This window comes from Podarcis cretensis (assembly GCF_951804945.1).
Source record: "Podarcis cretensis genome assembly, chromosome: 1".
NCBI lineage: Eukaryota > Metazoa > Chordata > Lepidosauria > Squamata > Lacertidae > Podarcis > Podarcis cretensis.
In genome coordinates this window covers 108412871-108430852 of record NC_137170.1, presented here as the reverse complement: position 1 = coordinate 108430852, position 17982 = coordinate 108412871, and the positions used below count along the sequence as shown (strand labels likewise).

Genomic DNA, 17982 nt, shown 5'->3' with positions numbered 1-17982 from the left:
AGCTAAAGTGATGCTTCAGGTTAAGAACAGACCTCCAGAACGAATTAAGTTCTTAACCCGAGGTACCACTGTATTTTTTACTATGGCATGTTTATCTGTCTTTATTTTTTATTCAGAATAGTTTATTTTATTATTACGAAAAAAAATGCAATGAAATCTTATTCAAAACAAACAAACAATTACTGCCTGTAACGCATCGCCATCCCAAGGAACATATTCCTGGGGGGAAAGCTTTTTCCTGGGTACTAAAACATTACTGCGCTTTTTGAGTTCTCAGGGAAAATCGTGACCTGCCGGTAAACAAAAGACAATGTGTGCGAATCACCTGCAGATAATTAAATATAATGGCCAACGCACGTTAACACTGCCTTCCACCCTTGGAATTAGAAGAGTGAGTACAGGTGAGCGCGTGCGCGCGCAGGGCAGCAAAGGGCCAGCGGCAGTCTCGGGTGACTCGTGTGCTACCTGAGATGAGGCCTCGGAAGTTTCCCGCGCGAAACCCCGACCGGGCACCGTCGTCTGCAGAGAATGGCTCGCGCTCCACGGACAGAGGCCCGAAGTTTGGAGCCACACCGCTGGAGAGGCGTCGGCCCTCGGCTCTCTCTCTCTCTCTCTCCCGCGGGGCAAGCCCCCTCTGCCCTGTAAACAGGGACCCAAGGGGTGTGTCCGGGCCGGGCGGAGCCGGAGGAGGGCGAAGCTGCCGCTCCCCCCACAGCTGACAGACGCTGCTTGCAGCCTGCCCCGCCGGGAGCGTCGACCAGGGGAGGGGAGAGGGCAGCCGCGGGAAGCCCGCCCTAGCGGGGCTGCGCGCGTGTCCTGCCGCCGCTCGGCTCGCTCCACTCCGGCCGCCCTTCCTCCCGCCAGAGCCTCTCCCATGTGCTGCCATGCGACCTCCGGCGTCCCACTCCAGGCTGGGCGCCTTGGCGCTTGTCCTGGTAGCCTGCGCCTCTCTCTGCACAGGTAAGGAAAAGGAGGGGGGGTCGGGATACCTGTGGCGGGGCGGTTCTGGCTTGGAAACCTTTTTGTGTGTTTGTGGCTTTTCTCCCAGGAAACTCGGCCCACTCGGTCTGCGCGCATGGACGCGTCTCCCATGCTCTCTGCACGTGCCCAGAGGCATTCGCCCCCACCCCTTTGGTCCACTTACACGTACTTTGAAAAAACAACAATTATTGACTAGGTCCTAGGATGAAATGGCTGTGTTGCAAAAGAACGATTTAGGTGATTAAATCTCATGCGTAAGGGAAAGAAATGTGACTAGAATGAAAAACTGCTTGAATGGCTCTGTTGCCCCAAGAACGGTTTGGGTGTTAAATCTCATGCAAATATACTCAAAGGGTGTTTGTTTGTTTTCAAGTATTCTTTTTGAAAAAAGGAAGGGAAAGGAATAAAGCGCCGTGAATGGGGTTGGAGGAGAGTCACATAAGATCAGTCATTGGAGAGCGGCTCCAGGTTTGATCCTCCTGAACTCGGCTTAATATAAAACCTTTTGGGTTGCACGATTCTGAGGGCAAAGGCCGGTTAGAGTTGACGGCAGAGAACTGTGTGTGTGTGTGTGTGTGTGTATATATATGTATATGTATATATATATATATATGTATATATGTGTGTGTGTGTGTGTGTGTGTGTGTATATATATATATATATATATATATATATATATATGTAATATATATATATATATATATTACAGAGCGTGTCTTTTATGTTTACAAACCCAGCTGACTGATTTAAATGGCTCTGGGATCTATTCTGCCAGAAGTTACAATCCCCCCCTCGACCCAGAGGTTTGTCCTCCCTGGTTATAGATGTAGAGGGAGCACTTCGTTGTTACTTAGGGCGAAGGGCGTTCTACACATTCCTCAGAAGTATTACTTCATGGGATTCAAGGTTTAACCCTGGGGTTGAAACATGCTTGGGGGCAGGGTCCCTGGATTCATACCTTCACAACTTCATGTTTCCTTTATTTATGCAACTTTTGCTGCTCTTGCACATAGAGCATTTAGCTTGAAAGGAATTTGGGACCGTTTGCTATTGTACCAGTTTCCTTCATGTCATCTGAGGAATAGGAGTATATTTATAGACTGGGAATGAACTGGGTTTTCTAAAGACTTGCAACTAAATCCCTTGCATTTTGAGTTTGATCTGGTTGGTACTCCTTGACCACGGAATGGTTTCTAGTATATCTTAACTTGCTGCATCAAGTGTATGCATAGTTGTCAACTTTCGGAGTTGAAAATAAGGGATCAGCAGCCTCACCTGTTCTGGAGACAGTCTATGGGATATCAAACAATCTGGGATAGCAGCGGGAAGCAGTGGGAAACGGCACTGAAATAAGGGAATTTCCTGCAAAACCAGGGAAGGTTGACAGCTATGAGTGTATGCTTGCTCTGAACTTCTAACATGGAAGAAAAAAGTGTAACCCTGCAATCCTATACATGTCTACTCAGAAGTTAGTGATTTCAGTGAGGCTTACTCACAGGTAAGTGGGGTTAGAATTTCAGGTTGAAACTTGTTTCAAATTAAACTGATATGGTCCAGTTATTTTCTCTCTCGCTCTATGAGACATCCCAAAGTGGTGTCTAGAACTCTGATTCAAATGCATGCTTCCCCCCTCTTAAACCCACAAAAATCTATTTTTGTGTGTAGGGTTCCATCAGTGTTCTTCTTCTTAGTATGTTCTCAAAATACTCCCAAAGGTGGGGAAAAATCATCTTATGTTAGTTGTGATATTCACTGTGTTGGAAAGAATGGGTGGGCAGGCAGGCAGGCATAGAGGCAGCCCTCTCGTATTAGGCACCAGTTCAGTATCTAAGCCACATCTTTGGTGCACAGCTAGCAAATGGTGCTGTAATTGGTTGGAGAGAGACAGAGAGTGCTTTGGGGGAAATATTGCCTTAGGTGAGAAAGATGGGCTCCGAGGGATATGGGGAAAGGACAGGTTTGGAGAGCGGAGGTTGTGTCTCTGGCAGTTTTGGGTGCATTGCATGCATGACAGTTAGGAGGAAATATAGCATGTGGCAGGTTTTCAGGTTTATGGGGAGCTGGTCTTTTGTTTTTTAACAGAATGCTATGGGAGTAATGTTCTGGGATAATATGCAGAGGAGATGTTTGTTGGATAGGGGCTGCTGTATCAGAGTTGTGGGAGGAGAACCACTTGGGAAAAACAGACTGAGGACAATGGGTTTGAGTTTGAGATGGGTGATACATAAAGGGTGTGAATGCAATTAATGCTCACAGATTTTATGTAAATGGGAGCGAGCCTGGCAGTCCTAGCAAAAATCAAACCTCCAAAACTACTGTTTGCATTTCAGAGGAAAGCTCCCATTGGTGCAAATGGAGGCACCATTTTTGGAAATGCAAATAGCAGGGGCTATTCTCTCACGCCCAAGTACCAGGAGACAAGATAGAATTAAACTTCCCATACTACCTCCATAGCCCAGGCTTTCCTTTGTACAAAACAGTATGCCCATTAGCACAGAGCTTGGATAACTCAGTTGGTTAGACCAGGGTTCTCATATCACCAAAGTTGCAGTTTCGATCCCCGTATGGGACAGCTGCCTATTCCTGCACTGCGTGGGGTTGGACTAGATCAGTGTTCCCCAACCTTGGGTCTCCAGCTGTTTTTCGACTGCAGTTCCCATCATTCCTGACCACTGGGCTTGCTAGCTAGGGATGATGGGAGTTGTAGTCCAAAAACAGCTGGAGACCCAAGGTTGGGAAACACTGGACTTAGATGGTCCTCAGGGTCCCTTCCAACTCTCCGATTCTATGATTAATTGCATTTACACAGTTGCTGAACCCTCTCTAAGCTATTTTGCTGCCCTAAGTCACTCTGGGCTTACCACTCTGGACCGTTTACCAGCGGGAAGGTAAACGGCGTTTCCGTGTGCGGCTCTGGCTCGCCAGAGCAGCGATGTCACGCTGGCCACGTGACCCGGAAGTGTCTCCGGACAGCGCTGGCCCCTGGCCTCTTAAGTGAGATGGGCGCACAACCCCAGAGTCTGTCAAGACTGGCCCGTACGGGCAGGGGTACCTTTACCTTTACCTTAAGTCACTCTGGTGCATGTTGTTGTATAGGGTAGTATGTGTCTTGCTCAGGTCTGTTTCCTGCAAATGAACACAACAAATGCTTTCTTGACTTTGCTTTCCGTACAAATGAATATAACAAAGAGAAGAGGCACTTCAGCTCTTTGGGGAATTTGCATGAAATGAAGAGCAGTGGGGTGCAATCAGGAAAAAACAGGAGAGGTGGTGAGGTGGACCCGATTGCTTCCATATCTAAACCTGAGTTCTCTCAAGAAGATTTTTCCATAAGAACATATTTGCATGAACTTGGAATTCTAGTGTATATTGGCAGCAGAGCTAGATGTAATATGTTCTAAATATATGGAACATGTTTGTGCCAAGGTAACCCACATTCTATGCTGAAAATGTGGAATTCTATAATCTGTATAGATTACGGAAAGTCAGAAAATTTGCAAATATCTGCTTATTTTGCAAAGCTATGTTGCAAACAAGCTTCTGGCAATTTCACCAAATGGTGCATACTCTGGAAAACCTATCTTCACACCTGTGTGGCTCTCCTCTTTTTCCTTTTTTGAACACCGAAAGTTGATAGCCAAACCATGCTGAATATTTTCAAACTAATATCAGATTCCACGCTTGTATTGTATAAAGACGATAAGTACTAGGTTTAATTACTGTGGTGCATGGCATGAATGTTTATATGACCCAAAGTGTTTGTGCAGTGTAGATGCTTGCGTGTCAACAATGGTAGAAGTAAGAGCAAAATCCATTATAAATAAATATGATGTGTGCAACTTCTAATGCAAGGCGTTTGAGGCAGACACAATTCCAGTAAAAAAAATTTGGGGGTTTGAATACAGTTTGGTATGTATGTGTATGAGGGGTTAGAGCAGAGATAGGGAACATGTGGCCCTCCAGATGTTGTTAAACTACAACTTGTATCAGCCCTCATGGCCAGTGGCCAGAGATGATGGGAGTTGTGGAGGGCCACAGGTTCCCCAACCCTGGTTATAGAAGACCCTGGTTACACTGAGATAGGTGCATTCAAAGTATCAGCACTGGTTGTACAATACCCTTTTCTCATGGTCACTTAGCTTTATTCTGTGTGTTCAAATTTGTATTACAGTGGTACCTCGGGTTACATACGCTTCAGGTTACAGACTCCGGTAACCCAGAAATATTACCTCGGCTTAAGAACTTTGCTTCAAGATGAGAACAGAAATCGTGCTCCTGCAGCGCGGCAGCAGCAGGAGGCCCCATTAGCTAAAGTGGTGCTTCAGGTTAAGAACAGTTTCAGTTTAAGAATGGACCTCCAGAATGAATTAAGTACTTAACCCGAGGTTCCACTGTATTTTAAAATTTGAGGTGCCATGTAAAGTCCAGAAAGCAAGCCTGCGCATAAATGTACGTGACAAGCATGTGTTCTCCAGATAGTTAATTACATAATTCAACTGGAATACCAAGTCTGTTTTCCCCCAGCTTTTTTCTTTTTTTGCTTCCAAGAGACCAGGGGTTCACATCTATTCATTCATAATATTTCCCATTACATATAACTTCTCCTTCCCCCCCAAATCAAAGATATAATTCATACTCCCTCCACTTTCCTCAGTCTATTGTCCGTATAGTGTTGACAGCTGCTTGTAGCTGATGTGTCTTCATTATTATTTTTTCAGGGATGTTAAGGAGCTTAGTGCATTTAATTATAATCAATGTATACATTCAAGAACTAGGTCAATTAGTTTTAAAAGGGAATAACCAGTCAAAAGCTATTAAGTAGGATGGGTTCAGTCCAAGTTATAATGATATGGAGGCATCGTACGAGAAAATACGAGTCCATTGACTTTTATTGTTGAGTGCAAATACAGGGGCTTCAAACTTACTTTTTGAATAATTCTTGGTTCTTATGTCTTGTAATTTTATACACTTACATAACTGGGAATATTGTAACTGGCACCTCAGTATTTATTTTGATGGTGTGATGAGCAACATCAGTGAACATGGCACTTCTATCATGTAGCATTCATGACAGAAGAATAAAAGTATACAGTTACCAATCTACAGTAAGCCACAGTTTACGTGCATTTAACTTGTATGCTTCAGCTTTGTGTACGTGACAAAAAAAAGTTTATTTTCAAGGGGCAGAAAGGGAGTAACATTCTGGGAAACATAGCTTGGGCAATCCCACCTGCCATTTAACCCAATGGGTTTTTATTATACATGATTTCGCCTTTAGGCGCCATCCCTGGAATGTAACCCTCACATAAATTGCAAGTTTCCTATATACCGGGAGATACAAATTCCATGGGATTTCTGGGAATAAAACTGGTGTAAGTTGCACGGCTGATTAATAATTTAATGTTCTCTGGACTGTAAACAAACCCATTTACAGGCCATTCTTTTGGCTTGGACATCCCATAAACCAGGGCACTACCAATGAAAAAGCCCTTTCTCCTGTAGCTGCCTGTCACACCTTATTTGGCAGAGGCACCTGAAGAAGAGCCTCTGAAGATGACCTCCAGGTCCAGGTACATCAGTGATAGCCAACATGGTGCTCTCCTGGAATTTTGGATACAGCACCCTGCATCTCTGATGGTTGGCTACTACTGCAATAGGGATATACAGGTGACTTTCCATTTATGGGGGAGTTACGGTCCAGGGCCCGTAAATGAGGAGCACCCTGGAAAGTCCTCATGGCTAGGGAGGAGACCCATCCAAAGGACCTCTTTGGGCTCCAGGGAGGGTCTTCTTATGAGCTGGAGGCACAGTGAGGCTTGGTTGACCAGCCCAGCTGACACCTGGAGAAGAGGCTTCCCCACCTGTCAGCTGTGTCAGTTCCACTACCTTTCTGGCTCATGTGAGTTGCAGGGACAGTGGGGTTGGTTGACCGAGTGCTCCCCATTTCCAGGTACCCAGCACCAGACCTGTGTGTGGTCACTCGCAAATAGAATGTGTGTAAATGGGGAAGGTGCCTGTATGGGAAGAAGTGGTTCTTCAGAATTTGAATTGGTGCTGCAAACAGACTGGCAGCCAGTGAAGCTGGAGAAGCACTGGCATAATTCAGTTCTTTTCACCCATCCATTTATTGCCATTTATGTTGGCAACTTTTTGTGTTCTCATCACCTCCCGTTAGTGCAGAAGGGTATACATACCTAGACATAATTGGATGCCAGAATATGCTGCTTTTGGTAATAATGTGCCTCTATGGACGACTTCACTCATTACTGGGGTGTGTTTATTTTAAAGATAGTACTTCTATGATGTTTTAAAAATATAAGCTGTGAATATGACATGCAGATGTTTTGAAGTTACCACATATTGTAGCGTATCTTCATCAAAGCCTTGACCCCTTGTTGAGGGTAAATTCAGTGGCAAATCCAGATTCCTTACATGTTTAGCCATGTGTAATTCAGAATATAAAGAAAAAGATGATGTGGAAAGTAAGAGCACTGATGCCAAAGCAGGCCTTTGATGCACTGCACATATCTGAGAGACAGTCTCAATGTGGGGAAAATTGCCTAGGAAAGGTTGAAGAGAAGAAAGAGCAAAACAGAGCACTGCCCTGTATTTATTGCTGTTTAATATGACCCCTGAGTTGACTTTGGTAAAGCAAGAAAAATAAAAAAGTCCAAGGGTTTGAAGCTATATGAGGCACATGCCAGAATAAACATGATTAGATTAACATAGTCTCACCTCCTTTGTTTCCAGACCAGAACACTTTGCTAGCCATCTGCTTTAATGTTTGCAGTATATGCTCATGCCTCAGGAGGTCCAAAGTCTTGCAGAAGTTTAAAACAACTGCAAGAGTGTCACTTGACCTGCCCAGTCTTTTAAGTTGGTAGGCTCAACATGCCTACAATCACGTCTGCCCAATTCTGGTTAATATATTTTCTTTGCTTTAGATCAGATGCGGATAGCAAAGTAAAATGTTTTTCTCTTTCAGTTTTGGATACAAATGTGCAATCAATGGATGCACCTAACAGGATCCAGCTACATCTGCAATAAGGCTTTTTATGTTATTATTAAACCACGAGAGTCTTTAAATGCACTTCATTTACCAAAGTAACCTCACAGTTCCCTCGGACTCTTACCCTAACAATGCATCCACTATTCTATAGGTGTTTGGACCCCATAGAAATCAGGCTTGTACACACTGTTCTGCCCAATATATAATAAACAAGGAACTTTCAGAATCAGTTTAATGAATGGAAGATCACAGTAACCTGTTCAGTAATGTTTTGCAATCTAACTGGCTTTTGGGTGCCAGAATAGAAAAATATGAATAGCTATTTCAGTCTCATATGTTGGAGGAGAGGAGATAAGTTGAATGGCAAATGATATGGGAATAGGCATGAGTCATTTTGCATGTGAAAAATATTGTTGTTTTATGGAGAGAGAGAGGAGACTAAAATAGAAGTGCTTTTGCCAACCAATAAATCATGGTATAGAAAAATGCTGCAAACAAGCATATGATACGAGCTGAGTTACTATGAGATGTCCTTTCAAAATCCATTAAGCTTCTCTGTAGACCTTCTGGGCAAAAACTAGCAAATGTCTTCTTATTTAAGACCACATTTTTAGTTTGGAGATTAAAAGGCACATTGCTGACTTTTATAAGTAATAGTCTAGTCTTTTCAGGCAGAGGCATACACAGCTCATCTGTGTAAATGATAATGCTGGATTGCAAAGTGGATGGTCATTCGGATAGGCTCCGTTGAAAACTGTTCTACCTAGGTGTGAGGGTTTGGATTTGGATTTGATATCCCGCTTTTACACTACCCGAAGGAGTCTCAAAGCGGCCAACATTCTCCTTTCCCTTCCTCCCCCACAACAAACACTTTGTGAGGTGACTAGGGCTGAGAGACTTCAAAGAAGTGTGACTAGCCCAAGGTCACCCAGCAGCTGCATGTGGAGGAGCGGAGACAAGAACCCAGTTCCAAGGATTACGAGTCTACCGCTCTTAACCACTACACCACACTGGCTCTCATATGCCAACACACACAGCTTCTTCCAATCCTTGATCAGTCCCCAGAGCAGTTTTGCATCTTGAACCACCACTATCCCCCACTCCACAAAGGTGATGGAAGAATGTTTGAATGAAGGTATGCTTGGTGCTTATGAAAGTAAAGCTGGATAGCCTGATGGAAGAATAAAGGGATAAAGGACAAGACTGACAACCAAATTTGGTTTTCAAATTGCTTTTGTGTCTTGTCAACCATGTCACACAGGTGACAGGAAGGTGTGCTCACCTGTCAGAAGTCAGAATCAGGTGCAGGTCAGCAATAATAAAAAAAATACTGTGTCGGTGAAGTTAACTCTTTATTCCAAGAAGCCAAAGCAGCCTAGTGATCTCAGCAATTGTTCCCAGTAGGTCTTGTCCACAGAATACGTTTAAAACGGATGTTCCAAAATGGGATGGGGGCAGGAATGTTTTAGTGAATGTGCATAGGGAAGAACAGGAACATGATAGCAGCACCTGCCCTGCCCTACGTGCATTTGCTAGATTGTATGGTTTGCAGCATGTATGGTTGAAGGGTGGGTGAAAGAGAAGGACAGTAAAGTTTGCTGGGGAAGGGTGTTCTGAAGAGAGGAACTTGCCACTAATGCCTGAGCATGGTCAGTGGGTGGTTGCACAATTCAGGAGTTGAGGTGAGAGAAGGGACAATGCAGTACCTGGGAAAGGGCATGGCTGGCTAGCAGGAATCCTTAAGCACTCCACATAACAACAGCTTGTTATAGACCCGCATTTGTGTTCCATACAAAATAAGCATTTTCCTTTTCTGTCTTCACCTTGACAACAAAAAGGTCTGAGTAATTTTATTTGTTCATTACAGCTAACAAATTCATGAATGGTAGTTTCATTCAGGCAAATATTTAGTGGCAAATAGTCACTAAAACACACTGAATAACTTCAAAAGGCTATGGAAAATTATATGCTTTTAGGAAGACAGGATTTGATTTAAATATAGAGCGCACACAGAGCAAAATGCAGTTTTGAAAATATACCTCAATATAACTTGAAAGGACCCAGTTAAACAAGCTGCACGCGCGCGCGCGCGCGCGCACACACACACACACACACACATCCTTTCCCCAAAGGACTATTAGAACTGTACTGATGGAAAACAGATTCAGTTCTCAGCAGGTGTAACTGCAGTCATCAAGCAAGCGTGTTTGTGTTTGTATTTAACAAGATTTAAAAGGCCTGTTCTGCATCATAACTCAAGTATTGGCTTGATGCATAATGCAAAAATACTCTAATTCTAAGAATAAAGTATTTGGTACAGATGCTGAAAAACATTTTGCACCATGAGGTTTATTGGCACTGATGTTATGATTGTCTGGGTAGGGACCATTCAGTAAATTTGAGAGGCTGAGGGCAATTATTTGTGAGGAATCACAGAATAATAATAATAATAAAAACAGGATTGCCTTCTTACACTGGAATGTACTGTTACCCTCAGTTTATGAACCAGGCATATCTTTCCCATGATGTAAAGCTGGCAAAGAGCATCTCTTTGTAGGGTCAATTTAGTGATGCCTGAAAGCAAAATAATATATTATTGGGATGATGCGGGTATAGGTTTTCCTTTCCTTTTTTAAAGGGACACCGTCTGAACTGCTTTGAAGAAATCCAACCCTCCTCAACAGCTTTAGACTAGGACTGTACAATCTGTGACCCACCATGAGCAATGCAACCCACCAGCCATGTATGATAGTCTGGCAGCTGCTTAATAACATTCGTGCATTGTACTCTGATGCAGCCTCTGCCCTTTCAGATGTTGTTGGACTCCAACTCCCGTCAGCTTCAGCCCACATGACCAATGATCAAGTGATGGCGAGAGGCCAGCAACATCTGGAAAGCCAGAGGTTGCCCATCCCTGGAATACAGTGAACTGGCTTTACACTGTTCCCTTAAGGGCAACGCAGATATCCCTCTCCCAACTTGCTTGGAAAAATCCTGTTGCAATGGGGCTGTGTTAAGAACCCTTCTGGGGAGCTGTGTAGAGTTTGTCAATAAATCTGCTTAGTTACTAATACTCCTGTGGAGTCTAAATTCAAAAGTCAGGGCTCAGCAAACAACGCAGTGCACACAGTTCATGCATGGAAAAAACCACAGGCACAAAAACTAGGCTGGTTTTAAAGTCTGTGATTAAGTGGGTACTTTCCCCGAACTATGGGGAACATTACTGCTGATTCAGTGGTTAACTATGTTAGGCCTATCTGGGAGAGTTTGTGCCCCAGAAAGGAAGGGGTGGGAGTGCATGATCCTTTAGTCTGCAACTGACTGCACAACCATGGTAAAGCAATCGATGAACTTGGAGTGCATTGTGACGTGGAGAAGAAGAAGAAGAAGAAGAGGAGTTTGGATTTGATATCCCGCCTTTCACTCCCTCAAAGCGGCTAGCATTCTCCTTTCCCTTCCTCCCCCACAACAAACACTCTGTGAGGTGAGTGGGGCTGAGAGACTTCAGAGAAGTGTGACTAGCCCAAGGTCACCCAGCAGCTGCATGTGGAGGAGCAGGGAAGCGAACCCGGTTCCCCAGATTACGAGACTACTGCTCTTAACCACTACACCCCACCAGCTCTCAGTGTGGTTGCAATAGTTTTCCTGATTACAATGCTAGTGCTTCCATCACAGGTTCTAATGCTCCTTTTACACAACATTACCTGTTGCATTACAGGACTGTGGCTTTTTTATCGTTACACTGCCATGTCACACTAAATGGTGAGAAAGAACTACGTACCAGAATATCACTCTCAGTCCCATTACAGGACAAAAGCCCTGCAATTTTCTGGCATAACCAAGTTGCAAATACATATTTATTTCTGTAAGCAAATAACAGGGAAATGAGCACTAAACCTCCACTCATTTCTGCTAGTGTTTAGGAAATGGCTTTTACGTCATGTGAAAGATCACACAAAACATGGAAATGATCAGGTAAGGAAACATCAGAAAAATGGAATAAAGTGCTGTCTGAATGCAACCTTCTATGTTTGTTTTAAATTCAACCAGCCCAAAGTGTTTCAATGCATGCCACATACTGGGACCGCAGAGCAAGTAGCATGGGGTTCACATTTAAGAGTCTTAAAATGGAAGTAAGCCAGTGTTTGAATAAAGATACACCATTTAGAATTTTGAGTAAGGCTCAAAAACCGATTTTCATCAAGATTGTAAACTTTTCAATTTTTTAAAGAATACTAAACTTTTTTAAAAAAATATTTTTATTGAGCAATTTCAACATAACAAATTGTCAAACTGTATAATCACAGACGTATTTCCCCCCCTTTCCCCCTTCCATCCCTCCTCCCCCCCCCCCGGACTTACCTCAGCTCCTCTCTCTGATTTCTCTGCACATATTATTCTCTGCATGTTATAAAATTGTACATATCCTTATCTATCTATCTATCTATCATGTATCAACAAATAAATTTATGTATGTTTTTCAAAACCTGCCAAGGAGTCCAGTTCATTTTGTTGTCTTTTTAGATAATTTGTGAAAAGCTCCCATTCTTCCTTAAAGTCACAGTTGTCCTTGTCCTGCAGTTTGTATGTCAATTTGGCCAGTTCTGCATAGCTCATCAATTTTTCTTGCCACTGTTCTTTCGTTGGGATTTCCTCATTCTTCCATCTTTGTGCTATCAAGATTCTTGCCGCTGTTGTAACATACATAAATAAATTCCTTGTTTTTCTTGGCAGGTCTTGTCCTACAATCTCTAACAAAAATGCTTCTGGTTAGAACACTAAACTTTTATCTCCTCTCCATGTGCAACTCAACCAGCACAAACTTGGTTTTACTTGGTGGTGTTCACCCAATGATTAATTATCTTTTCAGGTCTAACATGCGTGTGCCAGTTGTGTGAAAAAACAAACTTCACCTGTGAAACTGAGGGCGCATGCTGGGCTTCTGTCATGCTAACAAAAAATGGTAGACAAGAAGTAATAAAGGCGTGTGTCTCCCTACCACAACTGAAAGCACAAATCTTCTGCCACAGTTCTAAGAACATAACCAAGACAGAATGCTGCTATACAGATTTTTGCAACAACATCACCATTCACCTGCCCACAGGTAAGCTATGCTTGTTAAGGTAAAGAAATCTGCTACTATCCTATGCTTATCTGGGAGTGCTTCCCATTGAACCCAGTGAGACTTGCTTCTTAGTCAGTGTGCATAGGGTTGAGCAGTGTGTTAGAGTAAAAACAAATTGTGGGGTTTTTTGTTTGTTAAAACACTATTTCGCGAAATCTGTTAGCACAAATTTGAAACCTGCCAAACAAATGATAAGAGGTACAACTTTTTAATTTTTTTCTTTCCTGGAAATTCCTGTCAATTGTTCAAGGCAAGATTTTGGATTTTTGTTCTTGCCTTGATAAAAGTGTGTCCAGTTGTGATAGGCAGCAAAGTTCCCACACCTTTAATAGTTGTGCAAAACAGGGAATTTCAGCTTGAAAGTAGCAGCTGGTGATATTCCCTCTTCCAGAGCCCTCGGTGTGTGGACTGAACAATGTGGGCGGAGATGCTTCTTCAGGTATACTGGGCTGAGGCCGTTTAGGGCTTTAAAGGTCAGCACCAACACTTTGAATTACTGTATGCTCAGAAACATATTGGGAGCCAGTGCAGATCTGTTAGGACCGGTGTTATATGGTCCTGTCAGCTGCTCCCAGTCTCTAGTCTAGCTGCCACTTTCTGGATTAGTTGTACTGCAGTAATTCTAGCTCTTTAGCCCCACTTCTACAGAGCTTGTGAGTTTTTTGTGCCCCCTGCCCAGTCACATCCCTCTAGGCAAATCTGTGAACTTTAGTAGCACTTTAGAGAATTAATGTAGCACAGCAGCCATTTCTATAAATGATTATGATAAAGTGCCGTAACTATAAAGATTATTTAACTTAAAACTTGACTTTGACCTTTTTCAGTCGTGTGTGTGTGTGTGTGTGTGTGAGAGAGAGAGAGAGAGAGAGAGAGAGAGAGACTCTCTCTCTTAGGCAACAAGATTGTGAATGAAGTATTAAAGGAAAATTGCTATGGTGGTAAGGGGACAAACAGTTTTTTTTTTTTTTTAAAGCAGTGGTTATACCCACAGTTTATTTTAAATAGTCCTTGGAGGCTATTTTGAATTTCATGTGAAGTACAGTGGTACCTCGGGTTAAGTACTTAATTCGTTCTGGAGGTCCGTACTTAACCTGAAAATGTTCTTAACCTGAAGCAGCACTTTGGCTAATGGGGCCTCCTGCTGCTGCCATGGCGCCGGACCTGAAGCAAAGTTCTTAACCTGAAGCACTATTTCTGGGTTAGCGGAGTATGTAACCTGAAGCGTATGTAACCTGAAGTGTATGTAACACGAGGTACCACTGTAGCATCATTCTAAACGCTGCAGAGTTTCCTTTTTGTTTGCTGTATTTCTGGTTTTTGTTCTATATGTACATCAGGCTCACATTCCCACCCTGCCTTCAAACTGCGACCCTATATCTGGTGTTGCTTAGTTTCCTTGACCCAACTTTTGGTTCTTATGAATGGCATTGCAGGGAGTTGAGCTAGATGACACTTTTGGTCCCTTCCAGGTCTGCAATGATTCTGTGATCACTCCTTCAAATAAGAGGACTGTCTTATTTAAAGTGGGAGACTTGCGAGAAGGCCAAATAAGGAAGGGAGAAATGAAGCCCTCAGTTGAGATGTACACGAGGTATGTGCCAGTTTAGGTAGAGTCCTACAATGCAAGAATTTGTCCTTCAGCAATGAACTGGTATCAGGAGAAAAGACATATGGCTGTGGTTTTGTCCGAGTTATAGACTCTTCATCTGCCCTGGCAGGCTGACGAAGCAGTTGCTTCCACCAGGCTTCAGCTCATTCCCCTCATTATCACAAGACCGATCAGGAAACTGCAGAATGCGCTTACAGGTTACTTACCGTACACCTTTAAAAAGTTTAAATACAGTGGTACCTCAGGTTACATACGCTTCAGGTTACAGACTCCACTAACCCAGAAGTAGTACCTCGGGTTAAGAACTTTGCTTCAGGATGAGAACAGAAATCGTGCTCCGGCGGCGCGGCGGCAGCGGGAGGCCCCATTATCTAAAGTGGTGCTTCAGGTTAAGAACAGTTTCAGGTTAAGAACGGACCTCCGGAACGAATTAAGTACATAACCAGAGGTACCACTGTACTAGCATTTACATCAACCTTCCCCAAGCTGGCGCCTTACAGGGGTGGTTGATTTCTACCTCCCGTCAGCCCAAGCCAATATGGCCCAACGGTCAGGGATGATGGGAGTCATAATCTAGCAACATCTGGAAGAAGCTGCCTCCAACTTTGGAAAGCCTGATTTACCAAACTGGGAGGAGTGGCTAACACCCCCAGAGGACAGGATCACACTTCAAAACGACCTTGACAGATTAGAGAACTGGGCCAAAACAAACAAGATGAATTTTAACAGGGAGAAATGTAAAGTATTGCACTTGGGCAAAAATAAAAAATAAAAATGAGAGGCACAAATAAAAGATGGGTGACACCTGGCTTGAGAGCAGTACATTTGAAAAGGATCTAGGAGTCTTGGTTGACCACAAACTTGACATGAGCCAACAGTGTGACGCGGCAGCTAAAAAAGCCAATGCAATTCTGGGCTGCATCAATAGGAGTATAGCATCTAGATCAAGGGAAGTAATAGTGCCACTGTATTCTGCTCTGGTCAGACCTCACCTGGAGTACTGTGTCCAGTTCTGGGCACCACAGTTCAAGAAGGACACTGACAAACTGGAACGTGTCCAGAGGAGGGCAACCAAAATGGTCAAAGGCCTGGAAACGATGCCTTATGAGGAACGGCTAAGGGAGCTGGGCATGTTTAGCCTGGAGAAGAGGAGGTTAAGCGGTGATATGATAGCCATGTTCAAATATATAAAAGGATGTCACATAGAGGAGGGAGAAAAGTTGTTTTCTGCTGCTCCAGAGAAGCGGACACGGAGCAATGGTTCCAAACTACAAGAAAGAAGATTCCACCTAAACATTAGGAAGAACTTCCTGACAGTAAGAGCTGTTTGACAGTGGAATTTGCTGCCAAGGAGTGTGGTGGAGTCTCCTTCTTTGGAGGTCTTTAAGCAGAGGCTTGACAACCATATGTCAGGAGTGCTCTGATGGTGTTTCCTGCTTGGCAGGGGGTTGGACTCGATGGCCCTTGTGGTCTTTTCCAACTCTATGATTCTATGATAGTCATAAAAATAAAGCACTAGGGTTCTGCCACTGCTAATGCAACAGTCGGGGTTTTATTTATTTATTTATTTATTGATCTATAAAAGTAATCATATACTACTGACTCATCTAAAACATCTAAGCAGCATACGGTTAATATAAAACCTCAGTAAACACAAGGAATAATATATATATATATATATATATATATATATATATATATATATATATATACACACACACACACACACACACACACACACACATATATAAATGCAGAACTTCCACTTTGTGTGTGGCGACCTTTGGAGTCGTGTGCTCTGTCAGTACAGCATGAGACTCTTAATCTCAGGATCAAGCCCCACTTTGGCAAAAGATTCCTGCACTGCAGGGAGTTGGACTAGATGCGCCTCATGGTCCCTTCCAACTCTACAATCTGTGATCTCTGCCGAATCCTACCCCCTTTGCAAATTGGGGGGGGGGGGTAACGATTGCTCTCTGCCTACTGCCTTGAGCACAGAGGGCGATTCGCTTCCAAAGAACCGTTGCTGAGGGCAGCTTCGAAGTGCGATTGTGCAGAGGCACATTTGATAGAACATCTCCGGGTGTTTCATTTTCATACTGTGTTTATTTTGCTGTTAATGTTTAATTATTGTTGATTTCTTGCTTCAGCTTTAACTGTTGCTTTGTCACAGGAGAGGGTTTCCTTTTTCCTTTCGGCAGTAACAAGGTGGTTTGTGGTCTGCCTAGAATTCTGTGTAGAATCTTGTGTTGCTTCATGATAGGGTGAATGAAGATGCATAGAAATTGGAGGGCTGCCCTGCCTTTGGGTGGCTGGACTTCATTGCGGCCATGAGATTATGACTGAGACGCTGGAGTGTGGGGCAACCCTCTGGGCCATGGCTGCCTCAGGGGGGAAAAGGCGGAGTTGGTTAGCCTGTCATTCAGCCTGACGTTTCACATTCCAACCAACAGGGGGAGACTAGCAACATGAAACTGGTGAACAATTCAAATACCATATTTTTCGCTATATAGGACGCACCGGACCATAGGATGCACCTTGTTTTAGAGGGGGAGAACAAGGAAAAAATAATTCTCCCCCTCTCTGCTCAGCGCCCCTTCAGCGAAGCGGCAGGAGAAACGGAGCCCCTTCCATTTCTCCTCCCGCTTGGCTGAAGGGGCGCTGCGCAGCTCTCCCGTTCTGCTGAAGCCAGGAAAGTCTTGCTTTCCCGGCTTCAGCAAAAGGAACCCAAAGCCTGCGGAGCGCAGCGGGAACTTGCGCTCCGCTCCGAAGGCTTCATGCAGCTATCCCTGAAGCCTGGAGAGCGAGAGGGTTCGGTGTGCACCGACCCCTCTTGCTCTCCTGGCTTCAGCGAAAGCAACACGAAGCCTCCGGAGCGCAGAGGGAGTGCTCCCACTGTGCTTCGTAGGCTTCGTGTTGCTATCGCTGAAGCCAAGGAGCCTGCTTTCGCTCCATAGGACGCACACACATTTTCCCTTAATTTTTGGAGGGGGAAAAGTGCATCCTATAGAGCGAAAAATACAGTATATGGGACATAGAGTATGGGTGTGTTTGTGTGCATGTATTACAGAGTACTTCTGTTGTGATATTAGTTACCACGGAATATAGGGCATCTGTCCTTAAACAAGGGTTCAGCTTAAATGGGTTCCAAGTTCAGCTTCTGAACTTGGATCGGCTATGATCACACCATATGGAAAAAATGGCACATAGATATTCTGTTGTGGTGACCATAACCTACGTTTAAGGTGCCATTTGGTG

At 43.8% G+C, this 17982-nt stretch overlaps 1 protein-coding gene across 1 annotated transcript in view; it reads left to right on the top strand.

Moving 5' to 3' along the window:
- Positions 1-747: 747 nt before the first annotated feature.
- Positions 748-17982, top strand: part of ACVR1C (activin A receptor type 1C) — a 45668-nt gene continuing 28433 nt past the window's right edge. The window contains exons 1-2 of the mRNA XM_079980146.1: positions 748-960; positions 12861-13094. Coding sequence (XP_079836272.1) covers positions 885-960; positions 12861-13094 — 310 coding nt within the window. The 5' untranslated portion in view covers positions 748-884. The remainder of the gene's footprint in view (positions 961-12860; positions 13095-17982) is intronic.